Consider the following 11,848-nt stretch of genomic DNA (forward strand, 5'->3'; position numbering starts at 1 on the left):
GAATGAAAGATCTTTTTAAGAAAACAAAGTCAGTGTATTTTGACCATCCAATTATATGGCCAGCTACTCACTAACAGAACAAAATGTTTCTCACATGGCGTCATAGCTACTCTCTCTTCTTGAATAAAAGGCTTCCTGGGTCAATATTCTGGGAATTTCTCTTTCATTGGAGGTTGACATCATGAACTTGCCCCATGAGTAGCCCTTACTCTTGAGTGTAGTTACCCTCTGCTCAGTAGAACTGGTGTGGACTTTCACACTATACACCTCTCACCTGGAGAGTTTTATGGATCGCCACACACCATATCATTACCTAGGTTTCTGTTAGCCACCTTGTTGTGATAGAGCTTTTCCTCTAAGCCTCCAATTTTCAGTCATTTGTGCCCTCCTAAAGCAGTTACTTTCAAAGATGAAGTCAGCCGTGCTTGTTTTCAGCTCAGCAACTCTGCAAAATCTGAAAAAATAATGTTCATATTTTGCTGTGGTTTGGATGTTCACGTTGTATGAAATAACTAATTTGATTTTCATGCCTAAGCATCTTCACTAAAAGTACAAAAGCAAAGGAAATAAAATCTTGCCTATTCTTATCCAAAAGTATTTCCCTTCAGTTGGAATTAATTATGAAGAACAGGTTTGGGTATTGTCTGCTATGTGGGGTTTTTTTTAGGCAGATCATTCATTTGCACAGAAAACCACTAGGAAATTTTATTCAAGATCACATAGCTAATAGTCTCCTGTGTGCCTATGGTTTAGAAAGTCTTTTATTATATGATCACAGACCACTGTTGCACATTCACTGATAAACAAAGCACCAAAGTATACACATTTTAATATAAGAAATAATAAAATCTGCAAAGATCTCTTCATGGTAAATTACTCAGATGTCGGGCACCTTTTATATATTTTGATAATTTTTTAATATGATAAAAACTTTTAATAACCTTTTATTTTAGTATTTTACTTCATTGTGGCACAAAAGCTGTGTAAAGGTCCTTTAAGTCCTAAGTATCCATCATGAAGCAACAATGTTAGACACCTATTTTATTTTTTTGTTGTTTGGTTTTGGTTTTGTTTGTTTGGTGGTTTTTTTTTTTAGTTTGTTTTGGATTTTACTTTGGGGTTGGTTGGTTGTTTTCAGTAAGACCACATGAAAGGGGTAGAAGCAGAATCAGGTATAAGGTTGAGTACCAATATAAGCATAATTTGAGGAATAGGAAACTCCTAAGTGTACTTTCAGCTAACTGATGAGATTGTGGGGCACTGAAGAGAATCCATCCACTGACATTTTCTGGTACTCCTGGGCTCCTCAGGGTGTCTTTTGGGTGACTGATGCTCAGAATCCCTGCCACTCACAGAAGCCTTGACTAAAATTGGGGTAGAGTTGTCTTGAGTACCCTACAGAAGTCCTAGTACTGTCTAGTATGGCATGGTTGGAGAAGGACAAAAACACAAAACCACTCTAACCCCACTGTGAAAACTGAAAATCTGATCAGGGAAGGACTGGCAAAACCTCAAAGCAAGTCTCTGACATCCTCAGAACACAAAACTTTCCCAAGGTTCACTCTAGTGACTTAACTGCAAAACAATCCCTCTTCTCCAAAGCATCACTGGCAACCCCAATATCTGCTATAGGTATAATTCCACCAATTTTTTGAAACTTCTTGGCTAATTGTACCTTTCTGAACACTGGTGGAAGTCTGTGTAGTAGTTTTAGAGAGGGCATTGCAAAAATGGTGTCCAAGAAAAACATTTAGGGCAAGTTTATTTTTACAGAGGAAGACAACGACTTCAGCATGGAAAGGACACAACTTGTTTTGCTGAGAGTAAGACTAACTAAAATCGAAAACATACTTGCAAATGAGTGACTAACAGTGACATAATAGGTAACATGCTGAAGTGAAATAATTTAGTCCATTCCCATTGCTGCTCCAGAAGGCATTATGGGAATGTGTGTACCTGCACGAGGTGGTGATGGCACTGAGTGGTGCTCTCAGGATTTACCACAGTACGGACCCTAGAGGTGCAAGAGCGAGTCCAATCTAAATGAAAATGTCATATAAAGTTGTGACACAACTTACACCCAAATTTGATAAACACCAAATACAAATGTAATCTGTGTTTAGTTGATTTTATTGTCATTGAAGGCATCAAACATCTGACAGCCCGTGTTCGGCCTACATCTGAAACAATTAAAAAAAAAAATTAATCGTCCCCAAAATAAATTATTCACATCTCTGTGTTAGTTTTAGCTCACTGATACACACCCTCTCTGACAGCCTGGCAACCCTTGCATTAGAAATCACTTGGGTTCAGACTCATTCCATTTCTCACACACTTTATATTCAACAGCAGACCAACCTCACTGTTGCACACTTTACATATGGTATTTATTATGGCAGTGAATTACAATTTACTCTATTGTTCAAAAAAAACCTCTATTAAGCACCTTCTTTCCCAAAGACTGCTGCATTTTCTGTATGTGTAGTCCAGATTTTCAAGATAGTTTGACCTATTTTGACACCTAGAGAGGTCTAGACTTTCAAAAGTGTTCTGCATCCGGTAGCTCAGATTTTCTAAAGAATTCGAGTCTTGCAGTGCCAAGTTCTTTGGAAAAAGAAGTAAATTACTGTAGTGCTGACCAGGGAGCTGGGCTGTTTCGAAAATCTAGCCCTGATATTGAATGCTACACTCTTGTGAACTCTTCATACTTTAACAGGTCTGATTCCTCCTGCATTTACACACAAACCCAGTGAAGTCTACTGTTATGGACATCTGGGAAACAGAATAGAATACAAGCCAAATTCTTTGTTTATATTAGTTGATAAGCATTATATATCTATATATATATATATATGTATGTATATATATATATATAAAAATGAAGAGGATTCCTAAGCATGAGATATGAATATTTTATTTTCTCTGTGCAGACCAGCTCAACAGTTTCAATATTTTACAGGGCATTGGAACTTTACACTGATACTAAAACTGGAACAATGCAATATAGTGCAACAAGTTCACAACATGAACATCCATGGGAAAATGGCTAAGTGGTCATTTCTTTCTCCTATAATTCTCTAAAATCACAGAACAATTAAAATGCAATACTATTGTGTTTACTTCAGCATTAGTATTGCACACTGGGACCTAGGTTTAGGTTTACCAGCCTTCAATGAGTTGACTGAAATTTGAAATAGAAGTGGCAAAAATCTGTGTCTTTGCAGAAGACAAAAGCAAGAAAACAATGTGGAAGCAGCAACACAAGTGCCAGCTCCTGAGAGCACAAGATTTAGAGAATCCCAGCCTAATCTGTTCCCAACTACGCAACTTACCACACAGTGTCTAAGGATTTGTTTTAAGCCTTCCTAAAGTGTCTGTCATCCTGTTTCCTTGTCTCCAGCAAATGTAACTGTAAATAAATGTTCAAATGAGCTTAGCAGTCATCAGGATGTTTCAAATTTGAGCACGATGGCTTTTTTTTCCCTGATATTTAATTTAAGAAGTTGCATTTGTGGGCATTTTACGACTTATTTTTAACTTTGCAGACGTATTTCTCACTTTGCTGCTTTCTTGGGATTACAAAAATGATCCTTGTAAGGTAAGCCCTGAACAAAAAACTGGGAAAAACGGAGATGCATTTGACAGTTCTTTTTTTCTTCAGACCCAGCAGACCTCCCCGTCAGCTCCCATTATTGAAGATGAACTGGTTTTATCAATTCTGTCTCAATACAGCCTTTTGATTTCCCCTCAGTAACAATTTCTGTACAATTCTGACTTCTATTAAAAGGGCAAAATGAAAGAAAAAAAATCTTAATGAACTTTTTAGTATCTTATATCTTCTTCACCCATTAATTTTGGATGTGTGAGTAAATGACAGTTCCCTTTCACTCTTAGCCTGGCACGTGATACCCTGCAGAACAAGGCAGAGTTGTGAACTACCTGGAACTATACCTGTTCTCAGTGTTCTGACAGCAACATTTCACAGTAGGGACCCAGACATGGGATTATCGAAAGCCCTGCAGTTTCAATAGCTGTTGGCAGAATGTAGATAGGATTTAAATCATATACCACTGCACATAAACTCTCTGGGGGATTTCCCTCTTCAAATCTTGCTACAAGTGGATTTTCAAATGTTTTCACAGGTTCTGAAAAAATTGTTCCCATATAAAACTGGCTACTTCTTACACAGCCAAAGAAGTACGAAAGATATGATTGAATCCATCAGTGAACTTGAAATAACTTAAGTTTTATATATATAAGAACATAAAATATGCAGCTAACAAAAGTAAGGAAAATGTAATGTTAGCATATTAATTTATCTCCTCCACAATACTACAAACAATTTGTTTCCAAGCTTTAAACTCTTTTAATTTAGTGCACAAAAAAACATTTTCCCGAGGTCTGTCATTCTGCCATGATTAGGAGAAACAAGTATGACAGTGTGGTACAGGAATCTTTAAAAAATATTTACAGATTTCCATGTCCAGCTTCACATATCTAATATTTTAATGCAAGTTACCGATCACCTCATTCACAACTATCTGTCTGCCCAGTTTCCTACAGTACTTAATGGTAGCTATTATGATAACCAAGGATCATGGGACTAGATCCCTAAGAGACAAGGTCAAACCTGTAAAATTAGCCATCTGTCCAGTAAGGGCTTTAAGTTCAGGCTGTATTTAAGTATTAAGTTTCCAACTGTACAGGCATTTGTGGTTTTTACTCACAAGAGCAGAGAATGAACAATACTGATTAAAAACAAACAAGCAAACAAACCAACAACAACAACAAAAATGCAGAAATACAAATAGATTAACACTTTGGAATATGTAGGAAAAGGGTCTGAAGCTGCAAACACTTTGTGAACTGACATAATTTACTAAACTTGTTATATTTTTCCATTTATCTGATCCTGGTGAAGTTAGGGATAAATATCAGTGTTGGCCTCAAAGACTCCAGGACACTCCCAGTGTTTGAGATAGTTTGGGGCATGTATTTTCTCTTAGCACAATTTTTTAAGTATGCAGGATGTCAAACTTCACCATGCACTGCATCCTATCTCACTGTTTACATTTTACTGTTTCACACACTGCAGACTGCAGTGCCTGCAAAAGCTGCTTAGAGTCCCAGTTTTTAACTTTCAACCACTAAGGACCACCTTGATCAATGTGCAAAACCCCTGACAGTAGTAGGAACTCTCCTGCAGATCACAGGTAATTCTCAGAAGCAGGACCTTGAAGCATCCCATGTCACACTTGGTACAGAATAACTACATTTTTGGATGAAAGTTTTGCTTCCCTAGCCATTTTTTCTTTCACATTTACTACTCTATGTCTTATGCTGTTCACTACCACACACACAACTGGTCATAGCCAAAGCACACCCTTGCTGATCAGAAACCTTTTGACTGGCACAGAGGTCCACCTGGCTTCTAACTCTGCTCACGCAGCACCACAGGTTACGGGCTCCAAGGAAAAAAGGATAAAATGTTTGCCAATTCCTTCCGCAGCAGCACTCAGGTCCTGGTCTGTAACGCGAGTGAACCCACCGGCATCGGGTGGAAAATGGCAGAAAAAAGTGGATCGCACACCGATTTTGCAACTTGACGGCTGCCAGTGGCACATTCCCTGCCACTGCCTGGGCATCCTCTCCAACCCGCGGGCAGGAGGACGAAGCACGGACTTGCAGGGAAGAGCAGGGGGCAGCGACCACCTCGCTGGGCACCTCGGCTGCCCCGGGAGCTCACGGACGAGTTCACTTCCCACGGCAGGACGCCGAAGAGCGGCCGGCGTCGGGCACTGCCCCGCCACCACTGCCCGGCCAGCCGAGCTCCCCCTGCCCCGCTGAAGCCTCCACCCACCCCGCAGCAACACCAGTTATAAGGGGACGACAAACTTTGCGGGGTGCAAGCGTGGCGCTGAAAGGGCGTCTCCCCACCCTGGCACAGCCGCCCGCCCTACCTTGCCGGCGAGGGATGCTCCTCCGCGGCGCCGCGGCGCACCCGATGCACGAAGCCAGGAGCAGCAGCCAGGCGAGGCAGCGGCGGTGACAGCCGCCCAGCACCTCCATGTGCGCCGCGTTCCCCCGCCGCCGCCCGAGCCGGGGAGGTGGGGGCCGGTGGCCGCGGGCGAGGGCGAGGGGCGCCGCCGCGCGTCCCGTCTGGGCGGCAGGCGGGAGGGGAGCGGGGCTGAGGCCGGCGTGGAGCGGAGCGTCTGGGCTTGTACCCGCGCCGGGCAGGGCCGGGGAGGGAAGGAAGAGAAGGGAGGAGGAGGCTGGGTCCGGCCTTTGATGGGATTACCACCGCCCGTGGGGCGGCCGCGGCGGCGCGGGGCACTGCTCGGCACCTCCCCCGCGGGGCGCTGCCCCCGGCCCCGGCCCGGCCCTGATGGAGGCGTCAGGGCGTCCCCTGCCGGGTGACACCCGTGCCGGCCGTGCCCCCTCGGCAGAACGGCCCTGCCTGAGGGCTGGACACACGGGACCCCCGCGGGCGCCCTGGGGCGGTGCGCCCCCCGTCCTCAGCGGAGACCCCTTGCCATCCCTGCCCACCCCCTGCACAGGGTGATGTCCTCGAGTCCCAAACTCTGCCTCTCTACCCAGGGGGCACTGGGTTTAACACTTGGGTTCAACACTTGGGTTCATGGTTTCTTCCTTTTTTTTCCCCTGGTTTCCCTGAGAGGGACCGGGATGAAGTGGTAGCCAAGTGCAGGGGCGAATGTGAAGCTAGGGAGAGGATTCAGTGAGGAAGTTGCTGCTGAATTAAGAGGATAAATTAAATCTAATCACCCCAGATGGAGGCTGAGACCAATCCAGCCACTCAGACTAATATAGAAACTCCTGGGGCGATTAGAGGGGATAGGGAGGGCTGGGGGAGGAAGGCAAGGAGAAGCAACGTAGTTTGAGGATCCCATGGAAAAACAGGAAAGGATGAGCAAGAAGGAGCCCAACCCATCCCTTCAGAGCAATATAGCATTGGTGGGAAAAGAGGCCAGATCTGTTTTGTCCACTATCCTGTCTTCAAAATTCAACAGACAGAACAAGGTGTGAGAAACTTCTTATGAGGCAAATGTGGGATTATCTACCCTCTGCTTTAGGTCTCATCCTAATCTTGGTTGGTTAGAGATCAGTTTAAACCCTGAAACATCAGAGTTGTTATGTCTCAAGGGTTTGTGTGGGCTTTGTTTTGGAAATGAGGTTCATTTGTTTGTTTTGCTGTTCGCTTTGATAACTTTGAGTGGTTTTGATGTCCATATAAATTATGTATGTTTATACAGTCCCTTTTTGAATTTTATTAAATCCGTAACACTAATACCCTGCTCAATGAGTTCCAGGCTGTAATTTCATGACATGTGGGGGAAAAGCCAGCAGGAGATCAGAGGAAAAGCTGTCTCTCTGTGGAAACAATGCTGAGACAGTAAAATAAGGAAAGCTATACCCTTTTGCAGTAAGAGACAAGACAAGGAAATGGTGCTGAAGTCCTTTTGGACAGAAGATCAGAGGAAGGGAGTTGGAGCCCATATGCTGTAAAAGCACTGCAAGTACCACAAAAGGTAGTTAAAGAGGGAAATCAAAATCCTCACAGGAGATGGTGGACAGGACAGTCCTTACGTTCCTCAGAGACAAGACAAGGAAACAGGAATCTGGTTCCCTCAGAAAGGGCAGCATGTGAGTTTCAGGGTGATCTCTGACAGGAGAACACACTCAAGGCTCTAGGAATTAGAGATGAAGAGTAGTACTGTTGGCGTATTTGAGATGCCAGTAGTGTCTCTCTCACACCCTGTCAGCCTGATTTGCAGAGCAGTAGGAATTGCAGTACACGTGGGAGAAGTGCAGAGCCCGTGGAAGGAATTCCTGGTGGGGTCTGGGGCTGCAGTGCATTGCGTAACTGCAGTTAAGGCAGAGAATGAACTCTGGACTCCACATTTGCCCACAAGTCACATGGGACTGCTGTCTCTTCAGTAGAAGATGGCCAAAAGATCATGGCAAGGTGAGGAGAAAAGCTAAGTCCTTCCTTTATATATGGTCCAAGCAATTGTTATTTGTACAGCATGCTGTCATCACATACATTGGTACTTCTGATTTTCTTCTTCCTTGATTTCCTTTCTTCCTTTTTTCATTCCTGTATCTCTAGTGTCTTCTCTCCTCTGACTTTCTTTTCTGGCAACACTCATATTGGCCACTGTTGTAGTTCGTCTTTTCCCTCACATACACCTATCAATCAAGAGTAATCTCTGATTAAGTAGTAGTTGGACATATTGAGGCCAAACTGATTGGATCACAAAAGTTCGTACTGCTGAGTTTCAGGCAGCTGTAAGATTCAGACAGATTTTGAAATTTTAGTTACAGTTTTGGAAGATTATCTGTGCAGCCATGCAAGCTGAAAGGTTGCCCTCTGTTAGGATGGAGTGAGATTTTCAGTTTTGGACACATGGACAGGCACTCTTCTTGAAAATTCTACCAGCAAAGGTAATCCATCACAAGCCCATTGAACTCTGTCTAAATGAGAGGTGAATCCCAGTGGCTTTCTCACTGTTAAGGTTTTTACAATCTTCTCATTGGCATAGTCCCCAGTTATCTTCCAGTAGCATACTGTTTAACATGAACAATGCTTGGCAAACATTTGTTATTGCAACCTCTCTCCAGAGGGAAAAGCATTTTAGTGGAGTTTCTAGAATTAAAACTTAGAATAACATTTAAAAGATAAATGTATGCCATGCTGTTCATTGATCCAGGACAAGGTATGAGAAGTGAAGTGTACCACATACTTCTGACAGTCCTGAGTTTTGGGAAGTATTAATCTGCCAGTCTCAGACCAGCCTGAGATACATCATCCTCTCACAGATGAAAAAATTACCTTTATCATGGAGGACTCTGTGTGCCAGAGTAGCACAGTTGTTACTAATGACACACCATGGCTGCACAGTCATCCATTTACTTCTCCTTGTCCTCGCCTGAAACATTCCTTGTCTGGATTCGGCTTTAATCAGTGGTCTGTGATTTGATCCAGTCCCAGAGCTGTCTCTGTGCTAGTGATGAGAATTCTTTGCCATCGAGAGTACGTATAATAGATCTGTAAACTATCCATCATGTTTCTGGTTCAGCAGTGGTTGTATATAATTGTTGATAAGGACTGAGACACAATCTTTCGGAAGTCCGTAAGTCCAGGTGTTTAATGATGGTGGGAGCAGTTTTCCATCATTATCTGCTGAACGTTCTCCACTGGAGAAGACACTAAGCCAGCACATGAATCTACATGTACTAGACCTGTGTTCAGGTCAAATATTTCATCCTTTCATCACATACTGTAGCTATGGGTTGGAATTGGGCTCCAGTCCACAGTTTCTTACTCTGGGAAGCAAAGAACTACAACACAGAGCACAGACTTTTTCCCTCATATCTCTTTCCTAAGAGGCAACACATGGCCCTTCTCTGCATGCAGGAACAGGAATGCTAGGAATGATGTCCTGGGAAAGCAGGAGAAACAGTCTTTCATACTTTGGTGTACCCAGACCCTTCTAAAAGCCCTGCATGCAGAAGGGTTGTCTCTATTCAACTTGCAACTGTGTTATGCTGGTATGTCACGCATGGTTTGCAAGTGCTGAAACCAAGCGCCACACCTTTTCTTTGCAGAAGCAACAGATAAAAATAGAATGAATGTAATGCACCAAATGTTCAAACATGGCTATAGGCTCCCTTTCTGGTTTTGGAGGTCCAGCATAACATGATTCATTTTGGGGGTAAACTTCACAACTGGTACATCAAGTCTCATGATGAAACAAATTGTTTTTAGCAGATATCTAGACTGCTACTATTCAATCATAGTAAAAAAAATATCAATCCCTACAATTATTTTTCAACACTTCATTTTACAATACATCACTGAAGAAGCAGTTTGCTGTTAAAGGAGCTGAAGCACAATATTTACCCCAAAACCATTTGGTAAAAATGAGGAAGCTTTTTTCTGTGGTCAGTTAAGTGAGCAGATGGAGGGACTGGAGAGTGTAGGAGCCTGGCCAGTGGGATTAGCAGGCTTTTCCACTGTGATTCATGGCAGGGGAGGAGAAAGCCACATCTTTGCCTTGGGGCTTGCCTTCACTTAGAAGATATTTGGGATAAAAGAAGAGTCTGAATTTATAACATTTTTCAGAGTAGCTCCATATGTGGACATATTTAGCCCAGAATAAGTTTGAAAGAAAACCAATGAAGAAGTCTTTTGAGGTAGAAGTATAAAAATGGAGGCATGTATGATGAAATGGGTATTTTACATCTTTCTAGTTCTTTTTGTGATGATACTGTAGGGCTCCATTTAGGAAATAAGGTATCAGTACATTTTCAAAATTATGAAGAATGGATTTTTATCTCTTTAAATAGAGGTTCAAAATTTCTGGTTTTCTCCCTCTTTTTCTTCTTAATAATCCACAACTTTTTAAAAGAAAATGCTGAATACATGGCATTGTGCCAATTTGTCCATGATCTGCTATAGACTATTTTCAGGAATTTTCCTCTTGAAAGAAGTGCATAAAGACTTGACCTTTTGAGGTCCTCTTAGGATACCAAGGTCATCCTACCTATTTTGCCATCCTGATATTCATTCCAACATAAAATACTGACTACAAGTTATACCAATCTACATATGTGATATATATAGAATTATATAAAAGTGAAGGTCTTTTTATTGACTCTGTTAACTTCATAAATTTGCTGAAAATACGAACGACCATTGACTTACTAATTTTCAAATACAAACCTCATAAATGTAAACGTAACTGAAAAGCAGCAAACTTTATTTTGTCAGGTTACATTTAGTTTTATAGCAATAACAAAAAAATCACAGTAATTTGTATCTTATTGTAATTTAATTAGAAAACAGTAATGTTTCATGAACGTATGTATTTGGCACTTCTACTAATCACTGTAATTAATAATTGTCTAACTAGTAACAAAAAACAGATAATTAATTACATTGCAGTATAATAGCTGTTTACATTCCTTATATCATTTATCGCTTACAAAATGACATAGATGTGCATAGAGTGCATATTACAACATACCATCTAAAGTCATAACTCTTCTGCATATGCTGTTTCTTTCTGTCTTAACTGAGTGTCTTGGATAGGACTGTTTCTGATTTGAACAGAGAATGGTAATGGAGAATTTTGTTGCCTAGGGCACCCAGAAAGTCTACAACACATACTTAGAGCACCCTCATAATCAGAATTTATACGCATGAAAAAGTGGCCTTATAGCCAGCATACATCTGAACAGGTCAGGAAGGGAGTTCAGTCTGCCCAATGAACTCAAGGAGAGTTCACTAGTTTCCCTGTAGAGTTGGTAGGGTTTGTTCTTTAGGATATTATCAGGAAACACATAAAGGTTAATGTAAATTTAAACTACTTTGAAACAGTGAAGGGATGACTGTAAACTATTAGTTTCTTAACTTTTCACACTATTTACTTGTTTTGGATCTGGGTCTGAGCTGAGCCTTCAAGGCCCTTGTCCTCTCCCTTTTTTCCATCAGACAATCTATGGAGCCAAGATGTGATTCACTCATATTTAAATATAGAAACAACTAAAGATCAGAGGCATACAACATGTTTACCTGTATTAAATGCTGAAAATACAAATCCAAACAAAGTAGCATCAGTTTTCTGTCTTGTCACACCAATAAATATTTGCCATATATCTTTTCACCAAACTGACCATTTAAACCCATTTCATTTTCCAAGGACTCACAGTCTTACTCTCCTCTGTTGTGTCTTACATGGACTTGCTGTGGCATAGCCAAGCAGTCAATACATATGAGCAGCTCATATATTTTCAAGCAACAGCTGTGCTAGAAAAAGGGCCTCTG

At 41.8% G+C, this 11,848-nt stretch overlaps 1 protein-coding gene across 2 annotated transcripts in view; it reads right to left on the reverse strand.

Moving 5' to 3' along the window:
• The window catches only part of EGFLAM (EGF like, fibronectin type III and laminin G domains), a 76,122-nt gene extending 69,810 nt beyond the window's left edge, over nt 1–6,312 (reverse strand). The window contains exon 1 of one of the 2 annotated variants that reach the window (XM_071801856.1): nt 5,961–6,312. In XM_071801856.1, the coding sequence (XP_071657957.1) occupies nt 5,961–6,069 (109 nt within the window). In that variant the 5' untranslated portion in view covers nt 6,070–6,312. The remainder of the gene's footprint in view (nt 1–5,960) is intronic. The other variant, XM_065861401.2, reaches the window with a different exon arrangement.
• Nucleotides 6,313–11,848: the final 5,536 nt, after the last annotated feature.

The sequence above is a fragment of the Patagioenas fasciata genome, chromosome Z (assembly GCF_037038585.1).
Source record: "Patagioenas fasciata isolate bPatFas1 chromosome Z, bPatFas1.hap1, whole genome shotgun sequence".
In the NCBI taxonomy this organism is placed as follows: Eukaryota; Metazoa; Chordata; class Aves; order Columbiformes; family Columbidae; genus Patagioenas; species Patagioenas fasciata.